The sequence below is a fragment of the Pyrus communis genome, chromosome 2 (assembly GCF_041283825.1).
Source record: "Pyrus communis isolate YQ-2024b chromosome 2, ASM4128382v1, whole genome shotgun sequence".
Lineage (NCBI taxonomy): Eukaryota > Viridiplantae > Streptophyta > Magnoliopsida > Rosales > Rosaceae > Pyrus > Pyrus communis.
The window spans coordinates 24,770,186-24,796,656 of record NC_142566.1 but is presented as its reverse complement, the minus strand read 5'-3'; the positions used below and the strand labels follow the sequence as shown (position 1 = coordinate 24,796,656).

The 26,471-nt window shown below is 36.3% G+C and overlaps 4 protein-coding genes across 6 annotated transcripts; all 4 read right to left on the bottom strand.

Annotated features, from left to right (window-relative positions):
* Positions 1 to 2,653: 2,653 nt before the first annotated feature.
* On the bottom strand, positions 2,654 to 8,611 carry LOC137747016 (cyclic nucleotide-gated ion channel 1-like). Its single transcript, XM_088688747.1, has 7 exons — positions 8,374 to 8,611; positions 6,359 to 6,839; positions 4,922 to 5,110; positions 4,023 to 4,342; positions 3,694 to 3,808; positions 3,417 to 3,533; positions 2,654 to 3,320 (listed from the first exon to the last, which is right to left on the bottom strand). Exons 1-7 carry the CDS (start codon positions 8,397 to 8,399, stop codon positions 2,841 to 2,843), a joined length of 1,728 nt encoding a protein of 575 aa, XP_088544873.1. The 5' UTR covers positions 8,400 to 8,611; the 3' UTR covers positions 2,654 to 2,840.
* A 3,364-nt stretch (positions 8,612 to 11,975) lies between these two features.
* Positions 11,976 to 15,893, bottom strand: LOC137748665 (uncharacterized). Of its 3 annotated transcripts, none has more exons than XM_068488833.2 (10): positions 15,709 to 15,893; positions 15,467 to 15,520; positions 15,312 to 15,363; positions 15,160 to 15,233; positions 14,929 to 15,059; positions 14,689 to 14,812; positions 14,042 to 14,352; positions 12,846 to 13,631; positions 12,489 to 12,584; positions 11,976 to 12,281 (listed from the first exon to the last, which is right to left on the bottom strand). In XM_068488833.2, the coding sequence occupies exons 1-10, from the start codon at positions 15,731 to 15,733 to the stop codon at positions 12,210 to 12,212; spliced, it is 1,725 nt and encodes a 574-aa protein (XP_068344934.2). In that variant the 5' UTR covers positions 15,734 to 15,893; the 3' UTR covers positions 11,976 to 12,209. The 3 variants fall into 3 exon arrangements, with proteins under 3 accessions (XP_068344934.2, XP_088544850.1, XP_068344935.2); XM_088688724.1 differs by having other exon boundaries at positions 15,467 to 15,556; positions 15,709 to 15,827; XM_068488834.2 differs by lacking the exons at positions 15,312 to 15,363; positions 15,709 to 15,893 and having other exon boundaries at positions 15,467 to 15,674.
* Positions 15,894 to 16,455: 562 nt separating this feature from the next.
* LOC148698808 (uncharacterized) lies at positions 16,456 to 19,291 on the bottom strand. The gene is made up of 2 exons (XM_088688731.1): positions 19,075 to 19,291; positions 16,456 to 16,789 (listed from the first exon to the last, which is right to left on the bottom strand). The coding sequence occupies exons 1-2, from the start codon at positions 19,181 to 19,183 to the stop codon at positions 16,596 to 16,598; spliced, it is 303 nt and encodes a 100-aa protein (XP_088544857.1). The 5' UTR covers positions 19,184 to 19,291; the 3' UTR covers positions 16,456 to 16,595.
* Positions 19,292 to 21,414: 2,123 nt separating this feature from the next.
* On the bottom strand, positions 21,415 to 23,339 carry LOC137748891 (uncharacterized). Its single transcript, XM_068489083.2, has 3 exons — positions 22,839 to 23,339; positions 22,149 to 22,598; positions 21,415 to 21,990 (listed from the first exon to the last, which is right to left on the bottom strand). The coding sequence occupies exons 1-3, from the start codon at positions 23,058 to 23,060 to the stop codon at positions 21,634 to 21,636; spliced, it is 1,029 nt and encodes a 342-aa protein (XP_068345184.2). The 5' UTR covers positions 23,061 to 23,339; the 3' UTR covers positions 21,415 to 21,633.
* Positions 23,340 to 26,471: the final 3,132 nt, after the last annotated feature.

Below are 26,471 nucleotides of genomic sequence, written 5' to 3'. Positions count from 1 at the left end.
CACTAAACCCTAGAAATGAATAGATCAAATTAAATGATGAAAAATAAAAAATATTGATGCTAGATCAAATTAGAAACAAAGCCAGCCCTGAGAATTTGGGGGTTCTAGGCGAACCTTCGAAGTAGAGCCCTAGAATTCTTCGACCCCTCGTCTTTTGTACAATGATATGCATAAAAAAAATTCACTAAATACATGAAAAGTATATTTCTTCATCAACTATCATTAAAATTTAATATCAAAAGAAGAAAGATCGATATACAAACATTACTTAAATATTACGTACAATTCTCGTGTTTTTAGACACAAATATACTAATTAAGTTTACATAATCTAATTTTCAACCAATTCTTTTTCAATTCCTATGATTTTATTTATTTATTTATTTGATATTTTAATTGAATTTGAATTGTAAATATGTTAAGGTTTGTAATTGTATCAATTTAATGAGTTTTTTTTAGTCAATTTGGTACAAATGTGTCTTACATGTCAACCCAATTATAGGTTTCGCGTTCATGATAGACGCTCTACATTAGGCTACTTCACATTGTGGCAGGAAATCTTGTAACTTGGAGAAGCAAGCAACAAAGCGTGGGCTAGGTCCATGGGAAGGCAGAATACCGAGGTATTGCACATGGAATTTGTGAATTATAGTGGTTGAGGATTCTTCTTACGGAAATTGGATTCAAACCACAAGGAGCTATGTTATTGTACTGTGATAACCAAGCTGAGAGAGATAGCTAATAATCTAGTTCAACATGATTGCACAAAACATGTTGAAGTGGATGGACATTTTCTCAAGGCAAAGTTAGATGTCAAGTTGATTGACATTCCGTACGTGAGGTCTGAAGAACAGTTAGCCGACGTATTAACTCATGCAATATCAGCGAGAGTGTTTCAAAACTCACTTGACAAGTTGGGCTTAGGAGATATCTACGCACCAACTTGAGGAGTGTTGGCGTGAGTCAACCTTGGATTTAAGGAATATAGATTTATTTTGGGTATGAAATCATGTAATTGATATCCTTGTATAATTGGGATTCTTATTTCCTAATTCAGAGGAACTTGTATATGTATATATATCCCTCTCATGAGAAGAAAGGCAAAACACTTTAAACCCTAGAATTACAATTATATCTAAGCATACTGGATTCAAAAGATTTAGAGGATAATCCTATATATTTATTCTAATTGTTTGTCGAATTGGGCAAAGGACAATTGGAAAGAGTAATTTGCATGTAAAAGAGACAATAAGTAATATCTCTTATTATGAATAACTTTTAAAGTGTGAAGAGGTTAAAGACTTTCTTTTACTTCCTAGCAAATTACTTATTAGTGAGTCCGAACATATGTTTTGATGACTTAAACATTATGAATAATCTACCTAAATGGCGCCAATTATTAAAGGTTAGACTAGAGAGTAAGTTGATCATCGAGGGGGATGAGGTTAAAGCCAACATAACTAATGAATCAATCAGGCGGAAACCTAACTTAGTTGATTGGAGATCCCATGGTCTAAGTTCAATAGGCAAACTGGTTGGACATGATTCAAAGAAGTTAGCACATTATATACCTCATTCCTATGATAGAAGAAGTGTGTTGTTTGTACACATTTTAGGTTGTATATTTATACTTAATGACAATGATATCTTATAAATAAGAGGAATATTGCAGAATATTCTTAATCAGTGGTCACTTATGTGAAAGTAGAAGTGGGTCGCTTCTATGAGAATGTGATGGCTAAATTCTCTAAAACTCTCATTGAATTCAGGAATTTTTAGGACCAAAATGAACACAATCGTATGAACTGTAATATATTAGGTTAGTGATATGTGTTGCTTATTTTCTCGGTTTACAGCTACGGTGAACAGTTTAAGATCTTCCACATCCACTGCGTCACCAAGTAAATCTAATAAGTATTCACTATGGTAGGTTCAAGTTCAAAAGACACCTTTCCTGATGCATCTCTTATCTGCATGTACTCTCAAATTCTTCTAATTTTTCATTCATGTGGGGGATTGTTGGGAATTATATATTATAATATGAAATATTATAATATATAATTTTAATAATTGAATGAAAAATAGTGTTAGTTGTATTTCTTAGAAAAGGTTACGTTGTTATATGTGTATTCTCTTGCTAAATGATGTCTACTTAATGAAAAGTTACATTCTTTAGTAAGCAGTACTTGGGTTTTATATAAACTCATGAAACCATTGGCATTAAGGATGGAATATTAGAGTTAATTTTTACTCTTGAGGCATAGGGTTTTCCCACTTTGTTTCTCTCATTCTTCGTTTGTCAAATTTCGACTCCTATCTTGAGAGTACGAAATCTATAAAGTTCGCCAGAATCCGAAGTTGAAGTGCTTCAACTTCGGATTATAGATTGTTGAATGCTGGGAGACAGACGCCTACTGAACTACAGGCACAAGAGTAGGGGCAAAATTCTGCCTTTAGGACATTGCATTTATGTAAGCCTCAATCTCCATGTTTGTCAGTATTTCTAACTTTCTCTCTTGTTGTTTATATTAATCTCATACATAAGTGATGTTGTGAACTTCTTTATGATTATTATTATTGGAATTCTTGTGTTGTGAACTTCCAACGCAAATATCAATGGACATAAACTGTTAAAACACCAGTTCCACTCCATGTTCAATTTGAAGTAGATCATCCGTACTTTGAGCTTTTAATTTAGAATACCGTTCTCATGAAAGTAGATTAAGCAACATAAAAAGGAACCAAAGCAATACCAACTCAAAACACACACACAAAACACAAGCAACACCAACTCAAAACACACACACCAAAACAATGCTCCAATTTACTCTTACTAATCTACTAATTATTTGTCCCAGCCGATTGATCTCTTAGCTTTTGTGCATGGTGGCGGCGCCAGGATGCTTGAATGGAAGAAGCTGCAAAACACTCCACCTGAGAGTGAGGAAGATCCCTTCTAAAGTGCCACCATAACTTAGCGACTATAGACTTCAAGTGGCTTGCCGTGATTGAAAATGCTTCAACTTTTGATTCGGACACAACGGTTGTAGTGCAGATAGGCAACTCAGGAAACGAGGCATATTTCAATGCCCAAATTACAAGTTCTTCCCCATAGAAATCATTTTTCTGAAGGCAGTTGCAAACACTCGTGGCACCTTTACTAGTTGTGTAGGCCAAAGCAGTACCTCGCCGGATGAACAACATCTTCCGCAACGGTTCACCCTGTCGTATAATGTACGCATCCTCAGTAAACATCACCGACTTTAGGTGCTGACAAAATGCTTTCAACACTGTTTCATCTTTACTTCCAAGAATTGGAACCTACGTACATACCATGTTTAATTAGATACAATTAATTACGCAAGAAGAATATTCATCTTTACTAACTGTTCCATTTAAAAATGTCTCATTTCGTACTTTCTTTAGTGAATCCATACGGAGAGGGCACACAATAAATATTTGTTCTATTAGGACTGGATATGTCGTTTTCATCTTCTGTCTCAATTTGCGCTGCTCAGCTATTTTTTGGAATCCCTGCATGTTTAGTAACTCTATAAAGCGATTTCATGAAGAGTTCATTAAATCCAGAAATATAGGTACGTGCATGAATACACAAAAAAAATTGCATGGAGGAGCTTTAAGCTTAATTAATGACAAAAACTTTGCTTAAAAGAGTACTGATCACCGCACCAACCTGCACCCTCGAATTCAGATATACTAAAAATAGCGCCAAGCCGCTTATAGAGATCACAACTGAAAAGACAATTTCGGTCGCGTCAAAACTGGTCTGAAGGTTTGAACCAAAAGAACTGCAAAAAAATGAAACGGAGAGCAATATATATATATGAATTACTGATGACATTCTTTTTTGAAAATTTAGATAAGTTTTTAATGGAATTTAACTCTAAGAACGACATTGATGAGAGGGTTAATGGATGAAAGACGAGATTGATGAGTTTATAACATAAGTATGCACATTAATTTCTAGGTGATCAAACATGAAAAGGTCATACAAATGCAAACCTCAGATTTCGCAAGCCCCACCAAAAACATTGCAAGATCTTTCTTAGAAGATCTCTTGACGTCGACATATTAGATTGGAGAGCAGGAAGAAATATACCATAATCGAAAGGGAAAGATGTCATATTTTTTGGAAGTTCTATAGGGCATGATAGTTTTAAACGTGGGAGATTGATCTCCTGATTGTTTTGCTGAGTATTATCACCACAATAGAAGAAATAATTAACTACGTCCCGATCACATATTTTTTCATGCAGACAATAATCCTCCCAACATATTATCTCTCGATCCACAGCAAAGAAGTACCACATGGATCCGTAAAGCTGAAGGACAAACAAGAGCGTAGTTAATAATCACTATGTTTGGAAAGAATTGAAAAAAGATAAAAAGATAATGAAGTGCTGAAGAACTAACCAGTTAACATGTTAATATGATACTAACTACTTGTTTAAGCCCACTATATAACGTTATCTCATTATCCAACCGGTCATTTTTAGGTCAATTCCAAGATCACTTTTGACAAAATTATCCAAATTGAACATCATTTGACTAGCTATTTGCATTATTATTGTGAAAGTTTTCCTTCTTTGGACTTTGATTTCAAAAATTGTTGGTTAAAATTATGAGATGACGTTGTTGGTTACTTGTTGGATAATAGATTTTCACATCGAAGTCTTAACAAGATAATTTACAGTTTATATGTGGATGGGGATGCCTTTAGAGGAAAAACCCGCACCTAGTAATATGTGGTTACGTTACAATATTAGTAAATATGTTGGTGGTAGACCATGCTAGTTTAAAAAAGTTTATCATATATACACTCATATAGCCCAACAATAAGGCTACAAGAAAGTTTAGATTTCTCTCCCCAAATATCGGAAGTAATTAAGATTTGAACTTACATGAGAGGCCATGATGAACGGAAGGAAGTCTAACATAGCTTTAAGCAATCTTCTTGTTACAGTCTCTACGTTAGCACGCCGAGTAAGCCATTTGTAGTGGTTATAAGCCCTTAGTATATACTGGAATGGAATTAGTGAAATAAGCGTAGAATTATCGAAGTTTGTATACTTTCCAATGAGCAAAATTGCCTGGAGACATTTCAACAAACAGTTAAATTGGGTTATCGGCTAAGCAGTGTTATTACATCATTAATTTACATAATACTCTTATCTAATGTGTGTCAAATTTTTAAGCAGGTATCAAAATGACAAATCGTTAATTGACATAATAATCTACCTAACTACCATGACTAGATAGCAAGATGTGAGGAAATAAATAATATGCTAAAAGTGATTTGGGGTGTATGTATAAATTTTTATTTTTTTTAAAACCTAAGAAGATCAAAATTGTCATTGCATTGTGGTGTAAATAAGTCATTTAATATTAAATTTTAATGTGGGGCGCATTCAACATCTTATGGGGTGTTAATATAAAAAGCCCAAACTTAATAGGAATGTACGTAAAAAAATATATAGCATCATGGTTTATAATAGGGTATTTAGCATGTTCATATAAGAGAAGAATTGCGTTATTTTATATGCAACAAAGTTAAAAGAAGAAAGCGATGTTTAATGAAAAAATGATTGGAGAATTAATAGTTCAAGAGTTAATAGATTATTGGTTGCTGTCATATCATGAAAGTGGACATTTTGGATTTTTTAGGCTGTTCATATTAACACAACTTTCGTTTGGTGTGTTAATTTTGGTTACGTCGTTTACCATGTTAAATTCAGATTTTTATTTTTATTTTTTATGTTTCTTTATTTGTCTATTTCCTTTTTTATTATATTCTTAGGGTTTCCATGGTTAAGAACATTACGACGAGGGATTGGAAAAGCTGACTCGGACGACAAGTTCAAGCTAGCTGCGTAAATAGTATATTTCGAGTTTTTGATGTTCAATTTGGACCCATGATACCTTTTCAGAAACAGAACAATGTGATGAATGCAACTCGCCACTTTGTTGTGCAATACGATGGATTAAAAATGTTTGAAGGGTCAAAAACAGCTTTTAAGTTTTAAGGGTGTTTTTTGGAACTTTTGTAATTTTCTAGTTTTATTTCCTTTACAAAGACTATATAAACAATTTTAGGGTTGTATTTTCGTCACCTTATCATGTTATTAATCAAAATTCTAGAGCCTTTCTCAAATTTTTGGTATTCTAAAAACCTATTTATGGATGACCGCTCATGATTCCTTTTATTTGTAACTTGATGTGTCACATTTGTCATCTTACCCTTAGGTTTGTAATCAATTCATTACCCCAAATAAAATCTAGGTATCATGCATGGATGCAGTTAAATGTGAAATTTAATTACTTGCAAGAGAAGGTCTTACCTGTAGAAAGGGAAGAGCAACCCAAATGTGAATTAGAATGGCTAAGAACCTAACTGGTTTCTTTTGGATGAAACTACGAACTGTTGACAAATGATGATCATCAATGGTTTTTCTGGAGGAGGCCCTTGCAGAAGACTTGGCACTAAGTTTGGTGTTAAATCTCTTCAGAAAAACAACAATGTCCATAACATAAAAGAGATCTCCGATTGATCGTAAGGCCAAAAATGTCCACATCAACGGTTGGTCCCAAATATAGCAAGTGTCTTTCTCGACGATGACCGGAATATAGCAGATCAAGGGATCAATGAAGAGAGAAAATGCAGATGATACTATAAAGATAATATCCCACGATGGAAAGAATATTTTTGGTTGATGACGTTGTGCCTCAATTGTTGGCCTTTCTGCAGTAGTTCTACTTGTGTGTCCCCCATCTTCCTTGGAAGCTTCCCCCTCCTCTAAAGTATTCCAACGACCTAGATCACTGTACAAGACACAATAAACATATTATTCAACATTTCCCCATATATATATATATATATATATATATATATATATATATATATATATATCTGCAGGGCCTTTAAAGAAAAGGATTCCTATTTTTTTCAAAATATAGGGATTAATTTTTAGAACCCACACAACATCAAACTTTAACAATTCAAAACATCTATTTTTCAAGTTGTACTTCATTGATCATCCTTGTAAAATACCAGCCAAATCGAAAATGCGTGAGGCATCTAATTGAGATTCAAAGAATTGGCGAACAGTATATTTAAACATTGAAATTTCATCATGACAATTAAATAGGCAAATATTTTTTAATTAAATTGATTTTTTGCGAGGATTTGTATATTAATATAGAGACTTAATGAGTTCGATTTGGTGTACGTGGGTCCCATAACTAATTCCTATTTTTTTTTTATTAAAAGAAATAAGAATCCCTTCCCTTGAAACTATGTATATATATGAGTGTATACAAGTGTTGAAAGATTTCCAAAATATATGAAGGGCGACCGGTTGAGAGTCAATACTTAGTGAAGGAAACTGATATGTTTCATAAATTGTTGAACAAGATTAGCATTCTCAATAACATACCTTTCCAAAGTATATATATGAATTTATGAATACCCTATCAGTTTCGGCCGTTTAAAATTTCGTTCTAATATTTTATAGGGTGTATAACTTATAAGTACATGATAAATTTTTAAAACCCTACAAGACCACAACTTTATTCACTGAAGTGATTTATTACTTCATTTTCTCTATTTTCAGTTTTTAACGGGAAAACGACTTTTCGGAAGAGAAGAAAGCTAATATGTTGAAGATGCGTACTAACGTGATTTTTCTAGAAATAGGATTATGAGTTGATTTTTCTAGAATTGATTACAATGCATGGCTCACAAGCTGGCTGAGTTGTTTTCCAAGTCAAAATAGGATTATGAGTCACTCAAGTCAAAGTCGGAGTATGAATCATTACTTCCCTACTTTAGATTTCTTTGTTGTTTAGGGATTTTTTTTTTTCCTGTTACATAAGATCTATTAGAGTAGAATTAGGTCTCGCTTGGTATAAAGAATTGGATTGAAATAGATAGGTTGTTTTTAAGGCTTATTAAAAGAAGAAATGAAAAAATTGTGACCAAATTGGTGTTAGATGATAAATTACTCAAGAACAAAAGTTATCGTTTCTAATTCTTCCCCAAAATAGAAGGATTAGGAGGAAGAATATTTCATATCTAATTCTCTTCTAATCCTCTCAAATTAAAAATTATTCTCATAAGGGTTCCTTTATATAAAGCCGGCGAAATCTCTACTACAAATACATTCTTTATTTTCTTTTATGTTTGTGTTTCAAATAAATATTATGACTATGCAGAAGTAATCTAGCAGTAACCCTCCCCCTCCCCTCTCATTTAACAATATTCTTCTTTCAACTTATAATAACTATGTCATTTCTCATAGTTAAAGAAAAAGAAAGAAAACAAGAAATGATGTTAAAGTTAGAGAAACAGACGAACCTTATGATTACAGTGGAGTCTGCCATAACTCAAGTTAATAAGGAATGCACCATTTAAGATTTAAACTTGACGTGGTCCTTGCTTGTTAAAATAATATCAATGATTAGCAGTCAAATATGCATGTGCATGGCAAACTAGAACTTATACACCAGTAGAGAGAAGACAAGTGCTGAAGCCCTGGGACTTCAAGTACTGAGGTGAAAGTGATGCTTACACCAGTAGGGAGAAGACAAGTGCTGAAGCCCTTGTACTGAGGTGATGCTTACATAAATAGAAGAGAGAGAGAGAGAGAGAGAGAGAGAGAGTTGTCAACTTTAATTATTAAAATCGGAATTCAATTCCAAGAACGTGGTGAAAAAAAGGTAGAAAAAGAAATTAAGCATAAAAAAGGTTGAAAAAGAATGTATAATTGTACTTCCATGTCCCAAAATTATTCTCTCCCTCTCTCTCTCTTTTTTTTCTTTATTCAGTCGTCAATAATAATTTGTTCTGATTTTTTGGAAAACGATGAGATACTTTGCTTTTCAGTGTGGCTATACAATTTCTGCTTTAGTATGGAATCAAATTCTTTCTTAAGGCTGCTAGGGATTGCCAAGTTTCAAGAAATTAAGCTCAAATATGTAGTAAGAAATGAATTACAAAAAATTAAAATGGTGAAATTAAAAAAATTCTTCACGAGAATTACAAAGATATGTAAGATAAATTTATAAATGATAATTTTCAAGTAAAGTTTTATTGATTACTCCCACACACCTTTCCAATGCTCTTAGAGGAATCTTCTAACCTCTTCTATCTAATTTTTTACGAGCAATTTCTTGCTAACTTGATCTCAATTATTTAGGGGTAGACGGCTACTGAAATCCTTGACCCACCCATAACCTAAAAGCGTATTGCTTTATTCCTCCCAAAAAAAAAAAAAAAGCATATTGCTTTAAGAGTGGTTCTCCATCCATATCTTTACTTCTCATCCACGTATTGCATTCTGATTAAAGAAAAAAAATTTGACAAGACTTGCCACTTGTGTCTTTATACTGTTCCTCCTAATATTACATTTTCGTATCTGAAATTTCTATATTACAAGAGGTTTTGTGGAAAAATAATACTTGTGTTTCCTATGAACTTACTTGTTCTTCCATTGACGATTTATGCTTTTTACCGTATGAATATCATAATGGTAATTATTTATTCTCTTTATCATTATGTCAATATCATATATGCGAAAACAAAAAAAATCATTCATATAAATCAAACAAATACATGGTTCATCTTGAGAATATTACTTACTACTTAGACCGTTGATTAATTTGACATGTATAAATAACTAACCACCTGTAATTTAAAACTTAGATATGGTTATCAAGTTAAATTACAACCTAACACGCCTCAACACAACCACCACTCACTCTCGCATTTTTTTTCAGACACACAAGTTAGTGCTTTTGCTGCTGGATATAGCTGTACATACTTTTGAAAATTACATTCAATATTTTCATCTGCAGCGAGGTCAAGAGATTCTGCCAGTTCCATTGGAGGGGCCTCCTTCTCCACTATGGCATGTTTACGAAACGGGAATGAGGTAAGTGGAATCGAAATTGCATTCCTTTCAATGCATTCATGTGTTTACTTGTATTTGGAGAATAAAAATAGGGAACTTTCATGAAAAGGGCTTGGACTAAAATTATTTTAATAAAAAATCATGCTATAAGTTTATTTAATTAAAAAGACTTAAATTTTAATGAAAACCCCTTAAATTTTAATAAAAAGGACAAAAGAACTTAAATTTTAATGAAAAAGACATAATTTTAATAAAAATGACAAAAAATCTGACGTGCAGACTCACAGTACATTGTTTATAAAACTTACTACACTGTTTATGAAAACTTACGACATTGTGTATGAAACTTACGATACTGTTTATGAAAACTTACTAAAATGAAACTCTGAAGGGTCCTCTCTTTCTGCACATAAATCCTTCTCCTCTACATTCTTCTCCCTCTTTGAACCAGACTGCTCAACACCGAAGAAGAGTTTTTGCGTTTTCCTGTAAGTGGTAGGAAAATATTACAATATATAAACTTTAGGTGCAAGTAATCTAAACTATATATATATATGGGACTAGCGTAAATATGTCTCTAACAGTGTGCTTAAAGAACCAAGTGCACAATTTGGGATTTCGCATTCTTTTGACATAGTTGAGCCTCAACCTTCAGCCTTACCACCCATGTTTAATCCATTAGCTACAAAGGCAGCTACAATTTGTCTCTCAGTCTTTGGTCCTGGAGGGCCATTCAGTTTCGATGCATGGAAGAAACAGCAAAGGAAATCTAATTCCTCGAAAAAAGATTCTAATAATCACGAGGCATTGGGTAATGAGTGGCTGCAATCTGGAAGCTGTCCGATAGCAAAGTCATACGGTGCTGTTAGCAGTGTCATTCCACTAGTCGCAAAGGTTTTGCAGCCCCCTCCAGGAATGAAACTCAAGTGCCCGCGAGCAATAGTTGCAGCTCGAGCAGCCCTGTCGCGAACTGCATTTGCAAAAAACCTCCGCCCACAAAGATGGGAAAAAGATGGAGTGTTTGAAGTTGGCCCCGGCCCCGCGGGGGGGGGTGGGGGGGGGGGGGGGTGGAGGGTGGGGGGAGGGCGTGGTTGGGAGGAGAAGTACGCGCCCATTAAAATGTAAGGATTTGAAGTTCTTTTCGTTAAGGAAAATAAAGGTAGGGTCCATCCAAAATGAGGAATTCAATTTCAGATTTATCCAGAATCCGATTACCAAGATATAGCTGGTAATTGAATTCCGAAAGAAAGGGTTCATCAGTGATCAAACTTTTCTTCCTAAAGTGCCATTGTACTTCTTTTGATATCCCAAAACACCCCTGCAGCTTCAACGCTCTTGCTTCTCTCTCAGTCGTCGGGACTGGAGCTTTCAAGGTCCATACTTCCTCCTTGCCTTCAGTCTGTTGTTTATCCCAAACCAATTCATGTCCCTATGCTTATATATTCTCATTTTGACTCTTCGATCCGCCGACTCCATGGTTAAAAGCTCACTCACTGCCTCAACTGGGAAACTCAAAACTGGGGTAAAAAAATCAAGGCTGGGACATGGAGGGAGGGAGCACGAAAGGTTATTAGCAAACGTGGGGTGGGTTGGTATCATAGAAAGATAGGAAAACTAATAAAATGATATGTTTGAAAAGGTTAGGTTGGCAGAACGTCGGCAGCAAAGAAAGATGGGGAAATTTTAGGAACTTTTTTAGGTCGGGAGAAAGATGGGGAATAGAGGGAGAGACTGAGGGTCACAAAAAAATTGGAAAAATGAAAGAATAAAATTTTTACTACAAAATAAAATAAAATTGTTCTCCCTACTTAAAAATTGAAAGGATAAAAGTTTAAAAATAATTAGCATATAAAATAGATTAGTTAAACTAGTGGGTATTTTAGTAAACACATCAATTTTCATTCTGATTCATGTAAATTAGTAAATAGATTATATATATCAATATCATTCCTACTTCGATTCTAGACAGTTTTAGTAAACAATTTCAACAGTAATCTAATTCTAATTTCATCTCATTCTAATTCATTATCAATTCAATTCCTCTGGATCAGTGAACGTGCCATAAAACTAATAATGCGTAGGCATACAGCCACACAAAATAATTTTTCGATAATCTGTCTGTAGCTTGGGGAATTACAAAAGCAATTTGAACTTGCTACTTTTAACAAACTATTCACGGAGCAACTATTGCCAGTGGTTTACAGAAATGGCAGGGCCTTGGAAACAAAAAAAATACTCATGATCCTGCATGATATCTCGCCTTCTCTGTTTGGTAATATGCTTACCTGTTTTTTCTTTGTCTTGTAAGGAGAACAAGTGTGCCAAAGCCAATTACAACTGCAACTTTTACTGCCTGGTAAGGGAAATGGGAGCGCCAAAAAAAAAAAAAAAAAAAAAAAAAATTTAGATATGAAGTTTCATACTCTTTAGAATCGGTTTAATAATCATCGAGTAAGATAAAATGGTTATCGAATGAACTCTAACATTTTAGACTTTAAGGTTACAAAATGTCAACATATAACTATAGTTTCATGGATTTGATTAGGAGAAAACATATAACCTGCCCAACCGCCCCCCCAAAAGTTCCAGCCTCCTCTGATGAAGTCTCAACCTTTGATCTTCTTCTTTGGTTCTCCTCATTTCTATCCACATTATACTACCAAGTGATCACATAAACACAAGGATTACACTGTTAGAACACCAAATCCACCACATGATTAAGTTCTAAGAAACCGCATTATTCGAACTTTTAAGCCGGATAATATCAATCTCTCATGTTAATTATACATTTTTCCTTCATCACTTGAAGATCAGATTGCTCTAGTTGAATATAGGTAAATGCAAGATGCGTAATCAAGATTTTTTAGCAATATAATAACTAATAAGTTACCAGAAGTTCAGCCGAAAAATTCAATACCTCTTCAACATTTTGTGGTAGTGAAAAATTCATCTTTTGATGGATACTTGGATTCTCTCTGCAACCTCCTCGCGAATCTATCATATTTGTACCACTAGTCGTTATACAAAAGTGCATTGCTGCATCTGGAAATATCCAGGCACCAGATCTCTCAAAGGGATCGTGCCTATCTTTACATTTTGCTACTGATGTGCATACATTGGGACCTGAATCTCCTCGAATGTGCCTATCTTCCAAGTTTGCTTCTGATGTACATGCATTAGCACTATCTGAAGCTCCTTGAACGTCGGTGATTTGACAGTTTCTTGAAGAAACTTGTACTCGACTCTCCTCTATACCGTGAATGCCACCAGAATGTCGCTTTCCACGGGGTATATCAGAAGGTTCGTGCCTATGCTTGCCAAGAATCTTATCTGATACTTGAACCGTTTCAAATGTTGATGGTTTAACGAAATTTTTGGGAAAGTTACCTTTCTTTATGTCAACTACTTGGTGTACCTCTAATTGTTTGATTTTATTCTTTATCCCAGTGGGATGTGAAGATTTAATCGCATCCGAAGCTCCAGGTAGACTTATTTGCTCACCGCTTTTTTCACCAGATGTTGGCCCAATATTCAAGTCCCCTGACCGAAAAGGATTCACTACCGCTTTTGATATTGACTCTGCAGTTTCTGTACTTATCACATTCTTGTGTTCTTCTAAGTTATGGCTTTCCAAAGGAGCTCCTGTTTTAATCTTATTCGAACGAACTTGTATTGGTGGCGGTTTGATTTGAGGCCTCATATCCTGCGGTCGAAGCAAACATTATTAAGGAAAATTTAGTTCAAAATGATCACTACATAGAATCAGAACAAGTGATTACTAAGATTCGTGTGGGAGCATATACTTTAATTTTTAAATAGAGTGTTCAAAAACATATTTCTTCTGATTCAGAGGGAAAATTGCACTGGAGTATTGCTTATATCTCACCAGCAACTTTAAAAAACCTTGTGAATTGACTTGGTTACGGGTGTGGTTTTGGGTGTATTGAACCGTATTTTCAATGTAACTGGTTATTCCTTACATCGGGACCAAATTGGTTATTGGGCAGTAAAAATTGTAACAGGCGTACTAGACGCTTTCCTGCAATAGGTTCGCCTTTTATCCACTTGAAAAAGAATATATTCATCTCTTATAAAGCAACATGCCAGACATACCTCGGCTGAGCCGCTTTCAAAGGCGCTTATCATTTTCTTTACACTGCTAGGAGTTTTCTTGATCGGACCCTGCTTCTCAGGGTTTCGAAGCCTATCTTCCTGAAGATTAGGACGATTTGTTGCGCCAGCAGTCGATTGTGAGCCTCTTAATACTATTGAAGTTTTATCCGCAGAAGTGGCTGTGGATTCAACATTAGCTGGAAGTGGTTTGGCCTCAGCCTTCTCAACGAATCTCCCTTCGTACGATTCATTTAGTGGGAGCTCAACACTCTGATGAAGAGTAATGGCCGATAAAGTCTCTTCGTTTCTATCTGCATCACTCTAAAGCAGGTTAAGTGATCGTTAAAACAACTCACGAACCCTTTCAACCTTTATGCACTTAAATTCTGCTTCTGATCATGATAAGCACTTCTTATTCCAATTACCATCTGAAAACAAACCTATCATTCTACAAAATGTTTTCTCACTAACTTTTCAACTTCAATATAAGGAAGGATTTCCTCAAGCATTCAGAATATCCGCAAAATCATTCACGAAAAGATAAATTCTAATACCACATAGAAAACTAAGGACTTGTCACATTATTCGTTCCTGTTATATTATGCCTGAAGATTTTAAATTTTCTTGTTCAGCGATGAAGATCGAACCTGAGATCTCTTCGTGAAGGTACAATGATGATGCCACATTCACCCCAGCACTCGGAGTACTTTGCACACTGTTGGGACTGCTATTGATCAACTCCCCTTGTTTCTTTTTCACTGCAGATTCTCTCTGCAAGAAAATTCAGAAGATATACCAAATACCAGTTACAAACTTACAACTATAAAAAATTTGATTACAAACTGAAATTGACCATTCAAAACAAAAACAGCAACACAAGACAGTACCATCATTCGGATTTTGTTGCGCTCTTCTTCGTTGAGCACAAACTCCAACTTCATACGCACGAACCCGCCTCCTTTGAGGGGAAACAAGTCGTCCCAAAGACCCTTCTCGACTATCGACTTAACCTCAACGCCTGATCCAAACATGATCATACATATTAATCTTCCTCCCATCTTTTTGTAAACAAAAAAAACAAGAAAATGTTTATACATATAGGAATTGTTTTGACAAACCTGCGTGCGATATCTCATTCCCCTCGGAATCTTGAAGAAGAAGAACCAAATTCTCGCGAAGGGTCGTCAATGCGCTGTCCATAAACACAACCTGGATAAGATACGAATCGAATAACAACATCTATGACTAGAAGCAGTTTTCTGATTTTTACAAGGTAAAGTCTCCCTTGTCCCAAGCTTGGCACTCTCTTTTTCCCATAGAAACTGCAATGTGTATTCATTCAGTGACCATTTTGTTAAACTGTTTGAAATTCTAGTCCGAAACTCGAAGAACGAAATTAAGCTAAGAAAAGAAATAATTTCTTACCCTTGATGGATATTGGGGAAGAAGGTGGTGAAGGAAGGTCCATGAACTGGAGAACTGCAAATTCAGCAAAACGTGAAGAAAAAGAAAAGGCTTAACATATGTTAGACTTCACTATTTTTTATTTTTATAAATTAAATAGAGGATTAGACGAGATTAATTCCTCTGCGCTGTTCTACGAAGCGCAATTATACATCAACGCCTTTTCCATGTTTGAATTATAGTTGACAAATAACTTTTAGTACCTGAAATATTGATGGTTCCCGGCATTGCAGAGACAGAGATTTTGCAAACCTCTGTTTTTTATTATTATTTTTCTTTTTTTTTTAAGATTTGGAATAGGATGAATGGTTGATGCCTTGAAGGTGGGAGATGGGATTGGATGCGAAGTGTGGATATCGTTACAGGAGGGAGATTGGTGTACAACAATGGTGGGTCCTGTAATAACTATGAGCCACATCAACTGGTCGGGCTTCCAAAGGAGGCCATCAATGACCGACAAATTTGAAGGTCACACTATTCGAACCACATGGTTGTGAGGCCACATATACAGAAAAAGAGTTTCTTGTATCTCCTTTTCTTCCGTTTCTACCCGGATTCTACCGGATTGGGAGAAAGGCCGTACGTTGGTGATCGTACACAAGATTCTTTCCTCGATGACCTTCGACCTTTCATTAGTATGATCTCTTAGATAAATTAGTCTTCATTTGAGTACTGATGACAAATTTGAATTGTTCGTTTTTGTGGATTAATATGTGGGGCAATTCAAAATTGAGAGCTCGTTCAATTTTGCGCAAAAAAGTACTACTAGACTAAGATCTAGTCGCTTCATATTATGTATGCGAAAAGAAAAAAGATTAATCTATTATTTTGCAATACAGATAAATCTCATGGACAAGGGATATCGTTATGTCGTGCAAAAATTGACATGACAATATGTTGCAAACATGTTGCCCACAATCGAAATTAGTTAAAGATCCATTTCCCTGTATAAGATTCTAACTGTTTAAGATTGTCTTTTCTTCATCGCTTTGTTTCTTCTCAGTAATGTTCATCTTGAATTTCGTCCTTCCCGACGTCATCTACTCAAAATGTTGATGTTGCCGATCTTCAGGGATAGGCGGCTGCGCCCTCACATATCCCATGTCTCAGAAGTTGTAGCAGTTGTTGCAGGAGTTGTCGTAGGAGTTGTTGTAGGAGTTGTGGCAGGAACAGAGGGCTCTTCTACTGCAGGTTTCTGATTTTCAGCGCCTGTTTCTACAGATTTCGGATTCAATGTGCCATGTTCTCCACGATCTCGCTTCTTGACTCCAATAAACATGTAACCTGCAAGATTTCAGATGCAAATCAGTTAATCCTGCCTCTGAGGTTGACTTTTGAATTTGACAATGATGTTATTCATATTGTAGCAAATTTGTGTGATACATCAACAAATGGTGAATAGATCTTTATCAGTAAGAAATTATTCCAAATGTTAGCTTTCCCCACTTTTCCCTTAATTGATTATTTCTTAGCCAACGTCATAAGTGATGAATATATCACCTTGGAGATCTAGGCTGCAACCCCAACTACTCGATCTAACGAAACTATCAATGCGTCAGTTAAGTGAAAAAATAGGCATGTCATTTTGACGATTAACCAAACTGATCAAAGTAAAGGGGAGGGAAAGTTGCTTTTGCCTGGATGGCAGTAGCCCGCTCATTATCAGGGTAGCAAGGGGACTAATCCTTCCTATGGGAAGATTGACAAGGAGCCAGACGCATAACTCATTAACAAAGACACTCACAGTGCAAGCACATGGACATACACGGAAATAAGAAGCATAGAAGGGACATTTCACACAAAGATTAATATCTTCATAAAGTAAACACTGGCAACCTCTTGTTTTACGCAATTGATGTGATAACCACATAAGTCATTCATCCCAGGAGAACTGCTGTAACAACCTCTAACCGCTTGCCCTGTTCCCCTTTTAACATATGGTAAAAAAACTTAAACCATTTGGATTAAGAGGGAAAAACCCTAAGTACAAATGGATGTATACTTCCGGCAAGGTTTCTGTCCATCACAAGACAGCGAAGAATATCTTGTATACTTGCCCCTAGAGATGCAGGATAACAGTTTCTATAGATGAAGTAATTTAATGTCAAATTGTCAAAAATATTCCAACTTTACGGCAATGAAATTCAGTATTACTGGTATAGAACTCTGACACTACAGCCATCAGAGTATTTAAAGTTCTTTCCATACAAAAGAAATCACGGTCATCATTCCAGTGTTTACTTACTACCAATTGATTTTAAAAATCAAGTTATTAAGCTTTTCAAGTCCTATCAGGCTACAACCAAGGCCTTCCAAATTTTGTAATTCAAATTTCAATCAGCATACCACATGAAAGCTGTCCGAAATCGGTTGCCTATGATATTAATTGGCTGATTTGGACCATACTATGCCAGTTACAATAACATCCATCAATTCCATTATGATTTGGTCCCCAAAAAACACCTTAAAGGCTTTGCCCGAAAAGTTATCAGACAAGGGGCTGAAGAGGCTTACCTTTTTCCTTCTCTCTCTCACACTGGATCCCTATCCTAACTATGGGTACTACGAAAAAGAATTACTTCTTTTCGGTAACATGGAAGACGAAAAAGAAACACTAAGGAACAACTAATCTAGCTATAGCAACTCCGGAGCAATCATCAGAAAGAGTTTTCACTAAACAAGGGGAGGCTCCACAAGCTCGTGAAACTCCATCTTGCTATTTAAACCCAATTTGGTTAATCCGTCAGCCGCAAAATTACGCACTCTATGAACATGCTGCAAATTACAGCTCCAGTTCTCTATGATCAAACTTCTGCACTCCAAGACAAGACCATAAAGAGGCTGATTATTAAGGCTAGGTGAACCATGAATGAGAGAGAACACCAAAGCAGAATCAGCCTCCACAATAAGATGAAAGAAATTTCTAGCTTTAGCTATCTTCAACCCATAAAACAAAGCCCAAAGCTCAGCATGGAGGACTTCCCCAACTCCTTTTTTAGCAATCAAACCAGTGATCCAGTTACCGTGCCAATCTCTAATTAATCCTCCACTTCCAATCACCCCGTTAGAACCAAGCCTAGCACCATCCACATTTAACTTAAAGGTCCCACACGGAGGAGGAACCCAAGCCAAGAGAACCTGCACGGGGTTGTGTTTACTAGAGATGCTAACATTAGCTTTGAGCCATTCAGTAGATTTCCAAGATGCATTTCTTTGGGAGAATAAATTACCTAAAAGAATTACACCATCATAACTTACCATTAAACAACAACAACAAAAAATTACCCTTCAAACAGTCCAAGCTTCAAGCAGAATTAAAACATCAGCTCATCAAAGCACACAATATACTCCTCTGGGACAATAAATTAAACACATTACGTACAATTCACTGCAATCAAACTTCTGCTCAGATAAACAAAACCCATAACCCAATTTTCCTCAGGCAATCTAATGGTCATAAAATCTAGGGTTTTTCAAACCCATAACCATAAGCTAATAATCCAATGCCAAAAAAAAAAAAAAAAAAAAATAGAAAAAGTAGAACCGAAAAGATGAGAAAGCTGGCTGGCCTCCGAGAGCAAGATTGGAGATCATGAGGACTCGCCAAATGAACTTGTAGCGGTTGATTGGTAATTCCTTCGGCGGTAATGAAGGCGGGGGTGGCGGTGGCTCCGGCATCTCTTTCTCGGCGTTTGACTGTGTGGAACGCCTGAGATATAGTCTCCTTCCAGTCGTTAACTGATTTTTCAGGACTCCAAGGGGACCAACGATCAAAGATGAGAAAAACGGGGGCGATGAATAGTACGACATGTCGTTTCATTTAAGCGTAAAGAGGCCTTAAAGTTGCTGCAGGGCCGAGTTAGGTCCAAACTTTAAATGGGGCCCGTTTCAGCAAATGTTGTATAAAGCCTCAAATGCCCATATATTCGAAGGGGCACCTCAAAAAAATTGAAGCCCTTTTTTGGATGACACGAAGAAATTTTTCAGTATATTGAGAATACAGTCCAGTACATTAAGTGTTATAATACGAGTAGTCGGATATTTGCAAAAAAAAAAAGGGTCAATAACTTTTATTATAACACTTGGTGTATCGTGTCATGTTCCTAGCACATTGAAAAACCGCTACCAATTATGAGCTTGACCTACTCAATTTAAATCTAAACAGTAATAATTTCAAGGAGACTAATTAGGTTATCTTTAAACTACCATCCAAACGCGGCTCTTGAGTGGAGAAGATCATCTTTCTGAAGAGACAGATAAACGTACAATGTCATTGATCCCATCTCTCTTGAAATGATTAGAATACAAACGTTGTTTCACTTATTGTGTGGGGGCTGAGATGTACGACTGGTTTTACTTATTTATGTGGGGGAGGAGCTGAGATGTACAACTGGGATAAGGGTTTTGTCCCGTGAGCGTAACCAAACTAAGAGTGAACCATGCAAATCTCTAGTGTAGTCTGAATGCATGTACCTCAATCTCTCTGTTTACAAATATTGGAACTCTCATATACAGCCTTCCATGAACTAATTAAACACAAAATACAGAAGAAACTCTAAGTTGTTATTTCTGAGATTGTGTAACTAATCTGTTTCTCTGAAGTACTTGACTGTAGCTAGCCTGCAGAGGTCACGTACTGCGCTTCTTCTTGTCTACAACCACAATTACCTTTCTCGAATCCAGACAATGTCTAAGACAAGAGTAGTACAATCCTCTAGGTGACCTTTCCAAACTCTAAAAGCTGTATATATATCTCCACTCTGAATCATCACAATCATGATTGCTTTGTCAGTAACCCCATTAAACTTTTCAGAAAAATGGAAAGATAAAGGGAAATTTGTTAAAAACTGTAAAAAGATCAGTTGTTGCTTTCTCATATCATCATACCCTACAGCCCTAAAGTTCTCTTCGATTCAAACCTCAAACTTTAGGGTTCTTTTTCTTTTTTATTAAACTTGAGAATTGCTCATGATTTGTTACCATTTACTGGGGATGGGGTGCACCATAGCTACTGATCCAATCGAGTGTTGAAATTTTTTAGATTGACGGGCCCGGGGATCCCACTTTAACGACACTAATACTGTCCCCAACTTTATCACTTGTCCAATCCGTCAAGTGTGGGGTTTTACCACAAAATGTCTCGGTATTAGTTAGAGTTGAGTAATCCTATTTAAAATCATTGTTTTTCTTTACCCCACCGATGTGGGACTGCTAACACACCCCCTCACATGTAACCCCATTTTGTGGTTCACACGTGGAGATCCACACATCGGCAATTGAAACTCAGAGGTCGGCTCCAATAAAGTCCAGACTTATTTTCAATCTTTTCAGAAAGTGATTCTTAAGAACTCAGAAGCTGATTCTATGTTAAGAGTCTAAGCTTGTTTCCAAACCTATGCTTCCTGGTGACAAGCCTTTATATTGCACAGACCCTAACCGTGGGCTATGATACAATTTATGTGGGATGATCTGCACCCCTCAATCTTCGTGCCCTACTGCATGCAGTATATGTTCCATTAAGTTTAACGGTCATGTGATTCAAAAGTCAAAATTTTTGTTTGTCTCTACAATATTTCCAAAAGTTATTTTAATTACTGATCTCGGTGACATATGTGGAACTTCAATTTAAACTCTTATAGTGATGGAAAAACCCTAGATCTAGTTAATTCTCAACTAAGATTTGTACCAATTAACTGTGCAGCGCTAGGTAGCAGCAGCACTGAAATCAAACAACAAAGGGACAAAGAGGCAAAAGGAGTAGCGGCAGCACTAGTAGTATGATAACAATTGATCGATAAAATGATAACAAAACAAAACCTAAATATATAGATGAACGAGCAGTTATATAGAAACAACCATTATTTTGGTGAATTCTATATCTACTTGTAAAAAAAAAAAAAAAAAAAACACACCATAAGTTCCCTCTCATAAGATCACAACACAATTATTTTTGGCTTTTATTGAACTGATTAACTAATTTGCTTCCTCATCACTGATTTTGGTACTCTCTCTCACTCTCTAGCTTAAACTTAATTAATTGATTTAGTTCTAATATATAGCTAAAGTACTACTACGAAACAAGTACTAGTAGACTAATTAAATTTGAGGATGCATGTGTTAAAATTTATTCAACCATGAACAAGTCCACAAGATAAAGCCATTAGCAGGATTGCAGCTTCCCTCTCGTCCTGCGGGAAAACTCGTTGAAGAGCACTAGTGGCGGCGGCGGCAGTGGGGGCCTCAAAACAAAGCTTCTTTGATTTGCCTCGAGATGATGGGGATGAGGTCAGTTTATTGTACGGCCTTTTCTTGAAGGGAACAGTAGAACTTACTCTTGATTTATTGTCTTTGTGTTGCACCTTACTACTCTTCATAGATGGTGCGGCAACTGTCAGGGTTGTGCCACTTGCTGCGGCTGCAGCTGCCGCTGCTGCCATTGCCCGCCTCGCCTTCCTTTGCCGGATTCCACAAGCGTTACAAAGTGACTGCAAATTAATGATTAATGACTAAGAAATGAAGCTGATTCCAGTTGGAACTGTTGTCAAAGATACAATTAACTTTACCTTTTGTAGCTAGCGAAGTTACAATTTGATTAAATACATTTCAAGAAATAGATTAGTTAGGATTTTAACTAATCAAGTACCTTAGGGCCTCTCGGTCCACTCCTCCAGAGAGGTGTCTTAGTTGTGCTGCAATCGGAGCAAACCCTAATAATTGGGATGCTGTTCATGTTGTTTGATGAATTGTTGCTGCAGCTGATCATTTCGGCTCCTAATTGCGATGATGGATGCTGCGACTTCTGCTCTTCAAATTTGTGTGATGATAACTTCATGGAAATTGGTTTATCACCACTACTCTTAGAACTGCTTGATGTGTGATCAGGGTTGGACATCTTCCGCATCATCCTCATCTTTGAAGACATCCACTTAACTGAACTAGTATTAACCTCATGATCAGTACTTGGATTCCCACTTCCGACAGCTCCATTCTTGGAAATGCTTAATTTCAAAACAGTACCATTGCCACCTTCATTTTCAATGGCTTGATGATCATGATCGCGTGATCCGCCATATGGAACAATGTTATGATCAGCCTAAAAATAAGAAAATAATGATCAAGATAATCAGCTGCATATTATATATATAAGGATGCATAAGATCAAGTACTAATGAAGATAAGTAATTAATAAGCTAGGAAACCAAAAAGATACATATATATTAAGCCCTATCATCCCTTTTTGCTACAGTATCGATTATCCTGAGAAGGGGCATGTGTGTGTATAGATCACATAAATAAGTGTGCACATGTTATGTGATCATTGGTTAATTAGTACCTCTAGGAGTTGGAATTGAAACTGTTGTGGTTCTCTATAATGATCATCGGATCGTCCTTGGACTTGAGCTGGAGTTAAGAAAAGGGGACTAGAAAGAGAAGAAGACAAGGAAGTTTGAGGTTCAAGATTGAAGAGGTGGTGGTATTGAAGATCATGATCTCCACTAAGCTCAAGATTAAAAGGGGAAGGAGGTGAAAGATTATGATAAGGTGGAGGAGTCATCGATCGAGATCAAAGAGAGAAAACTACTAAAACTTGTATAGTACTCCAATAAAGGTGGAAGAGCTAGCTAGGTCTGAGCTATGGGAGACATAGCAAGTAAAAAGAGAAAGAGAAGCAAAGGGGACTAAGTTGCAGAGTCGCGTTACTCTTTATTAAAGAAGAGATCAGCTATAGCAGGCAGGTCTGGGAATTGGCAAAGGTAAGAGAGAGAGAGAGAGAGAGAGAGAGAGAGAGAGAGAGAGAGAGACGTGTGTAGCTGTAAGTATAAGACATTCACGTGACTTCTAGACACCCAACAGACAAGGTTTAAAAAGACAAACCAGAAGGAGATGTGTGGAATGCTACTAAACAGACCCCATATTGGTATCAAAACCCTATCTGCAAAATTAGTTTTCACCCCACAAAACGGCCCCCAGTTAGAAAAAAACGAATATAATATTGCATGGTAAAGCTAGATAGTACTGGAGATTGAACCGTGGCCACACAAAAATTTAGGATGGCATATCAATCAGTGATCACTTCACACCTTCCATGAACAAATGATCATTTCAAATATAACCAAATATCATTTGGCTATTGGCTATATGGAGGTTTTGGGAGTTATAATATAAATTTTGGGTATTATTATGTTGAGAATCCACCTGAATGGTTTAAAACTTATTCATTTGACAATATGATCGAAGTTTCTAGGATTTGAACAATTTGTAATCACTTTTTGAGTTAATTTTGAGGTGATCTACCCCTTCTGTTACCAAAAAAAAAAAATTTATTGAACCACTCATCCGAGCAAACCATGTGCTCCGATCTGATGGAAGTTTTTATTTTATATATAGATTTTTGTAGGGGTCGTGCTGAACACAAACAATTTTGAATTGTGTAGCGTTCTAGTTTTTAATGCTTTGCTAAAGTGTTTCGTTTCAATAAGTAAACTAACCTAATTTGGGGTTTACTAAATTAACCTTATTTAACGAGGAAACAACTAACATGTGGTTGCAGTGTGGCAGAAGTCCTAATTTAATTTTGAATTAACTTGTAAACAAAAAATAATTACCGCACACTTTTTTTTTTACGAAGTGTGCATAAAGTAAAAAGAGTGCAAAAATCCCTCCTCATTGTAAGTTTTCTGCAATTTTTTTGTTTTTTAAGAAACTTACGAGAAGAGTAATTCAACTGCAAATTAACTTGTGATGTCATGTAAATTAGCCAAGTTCTATCAACTAGTGATGGAAGGCTAATGGTCGTGACGATCACTGTATATTCTCTTTCTATTAGCTACGTTCATTCGAATTATGGAAGGAATGTTAGATCGTTATGAGAAAGAGATGGGTTTATTATTGCATTGGATGGGAACAAGTCCTCACCTTGGTATTTGCCAAAAGACAATCAATGTTTGTGCAGTCAAGGGACAAAAATTGCTCCCAACCTCTCCCCACACCCTTTCCATATCTTACTTTTTAGGTACTTATATTAAATCTTTAATTTTCGTTATATCTCAACAGAAAAATAATGTATTAAAAATGTTGTCTCCCCATAGTATCATAAGAAAAAATTATCAATGGAAATATATGACAATATGCCAAAAAAATTATGCTAAATAAAAACCAAAAACCATCATAAAGTCCCAAGTTATATATATAAAAAATAGGATAGAGAGTACATGTAGGTTTATGATATTCATTACATGTATATATACGTATAAGACGATCGATCATTTATTGTAATTTTATGCAGTAAAAGTAGCCAAACATCATTTATCAAAAGCAAGTAGGCCATAGATCAGGGTTTACATTATTGACCTGCCAACAAATTTGTAGTAACCAGTTGGAATTGTCCCAATATAGTCAACCCTAAGAACCTCAAGTGAACAATCGAGAACAATATGCCAATTACCACTTGATTTCTGAGAAGCAATTATTCAATCTCACCCTATATACACAACATACACATGTATACTGTACACGTATACTCTTCATGCACATTGATGCACTTATACACACATAAAATATATACATGTTAATACAGTAGTACTCCATTAAAAAAATAATAAACAGTTCACATTATGACGAGTTTTTCAATTTTTTTTTTTTATTTAACTTTTGCAAGGGTAATGCTGCACTTAGAAAATGAAAGTCTAAATCCCGGAATACACTGTGTTATGGTCCAAATGAACTGTTAGTGGTGTCATCAACGATAAGGGAAGCATCTGCGCCTGCCACAGTGGATAGTTCGCGCGATCCAGTTTGATGGTAAGAAAATTTGAGACATTGGGTAGGGATGGGAGGGGGATCGAGGAGGAAAAGCACAAAGAATCAGACGACATTTGAATAAAAAAAGGGAGTATCAAAATGTTGTTGTGAGACTTTAGCTTTGGGATACCATAAAAGATATCAATGCACGGCAGAAGGAATGTGTTTATACGAATGAAGTCAACTCTGAGTGCTGGGACGGAGCAAGAAATTTCTTCTAGTGGGGGCAACTGAAAACAATTAAGAAAACCTTATTATAGTATGGTTATACGCAATATGATATTAAGGATGGTTTCAAATGATGATGTATCACAATTCCAATGTTACAAAAACTTCAATATAGTAGTGGAAAGTGGCAAGGTGACGAGAAAAATATAAGTACATGATAGGCGGGAGAGGGTTTTTTCGGTTTGAATGACAGAGCAAGAGCACTATTGCTCATATAATATTTGATATGGAGTTGTTGACCCTAAAAATTACAAAACCTACGTGGCGCGCAGGCCGAGTAACTAGTGAGCTAACTACGTCCTTCGGTTGAATGCGGGGCGTGCCAACTCGTCGGCCGAGCTCGGCCGAGGAGTAAAATTTGTTGATGTCGCTTGGAGTGCGTCGTTGACTTCTCTATCTTGCGATTGCGACCGAGGAAGGAACGCTCTCGGTCTCTGAGTTCTACAGCCTGAAGACAAGGCTACTAATTCTGCGGAGTTCAATAATCGTCGGAGCCCGATTCGGTCACTGTGATTATATTCGTAAGAGTATAAGCACGTCGAATCGAGACCAAACTGTATGGGCACAGATACTCGAACGTGATGTATGTCTTGATGGTAAACGTAGTTCGACCGTCGGAATGCCGAACCCTGAAACCTACTTGCGAGTATCCAATCATAAAACAACTCGGCGTCCTGTACGCCGAGCAATGCGATTCGTAACACCTGACTATGCCGAAAAGGCTAGCAAGGTGACCTCTGCCAATAAAGGTTCGAAAACCCTTCTCGCCTGAGACTTAGATAGATAACCGGTCGACCTCGACGCAGTGCTGTTTATCCAAACTGAAGGTGCTTCTCGGTCGGCTGATTCTGCAGCAGCAGTGCTGTTTATCCAAACTGAAGATGCTCGCCGGGTGCTTTCACAGTGCTGTTTATCCAAACTGAAGGTGTGTCGGCGG

What these genes read in the sequence shown, in the direction of transcription:
- LOC137747016 (XM_088688747.1), bottom strand. Translation starts at nt 8,399, where the DNA reads ATGGCAGACTCCACTGTAATCATAAG. An exon ending in CGTTCATCATGGCCTCTCAT is followed by an intron (nt 4,343 to 4,921) that starts GTAAGTTCAAAT and finishes TTTGTCCTTCAG; the next exon opens with CTTTACGGATCCATGTGGTA. An exon ending in ATCTGAATTCGAGGGTGCAG is followed by an intron (nt 3,534 to 3,693) that starts GTTGGTGCGGTG and finishes CTAAACATGCAG; the next exon opens with GGATTCCAAAAAATAGCTGA.
- LOC137748665 (XM_088688724.1), bottom strand. Translation starts at nt 15,733, where the DNA reads ATGCCGGGAACCATCAATATTTCAG. An exon ending in GCAACAAAATCCGAATGATG is followed by an intron (nt 14,813 to 14,928) that starts GTACTGTCTTGT and finishes ATTTTCTTGCAG; the next exon opens with AGAGAATCTGCAGTGAAAAA. An exon ending in TACCACAAAATGTTGAAGAG is followed by an intron (nt 12,585 to 12,845) that starts GTATTGAATTTT and finishes ATCACTTGGTAG; the next exon opens with TATAATGTGGATAGAAATGA.
- LOC148698808 (XM_088688731.1), bottom strand. Translation starts at nt 19,183, where the DNA reads ATGCCGGAGCCACCGCCACCCCCGCCTTCATTACCGCCGAAGGAATTA. An exon ending in CTCCAATCTTGCTCTCGGAG is followed by an intron (nt 16,790 to 19,074) that starts GCCAGCCAGCTT and finishes GAAATCTTGCAG; the next exon opens with GTTACATGTTTATTGGAGTC.
- LOC137748891 (XM_068489083.2), bottom strand. Translation starts at nt 23,060, where the DNA reads ATGACTCCTCCACCTTATCATAATCTTTCACCTCCTTCCCCTTTTAAT. An exon ending in TTCAATTCCAACTCCTAGAG is followed by an intron (nt 22,599 to 22,838) that starts GTACTAATTAAC and finishes TCTTATTTTTAG; the next exon opens with GCTGATCATAACATTGTTCC. An exon ending in GTGGACCGAGAGGCCCTAAG is followed by an intron (nt 21,991 to 22,148) that starts GTACTTGATTAG and finishes ATTAATTTGCAG; the next exon opens with TCACTTTGTAACGCTTGTGG.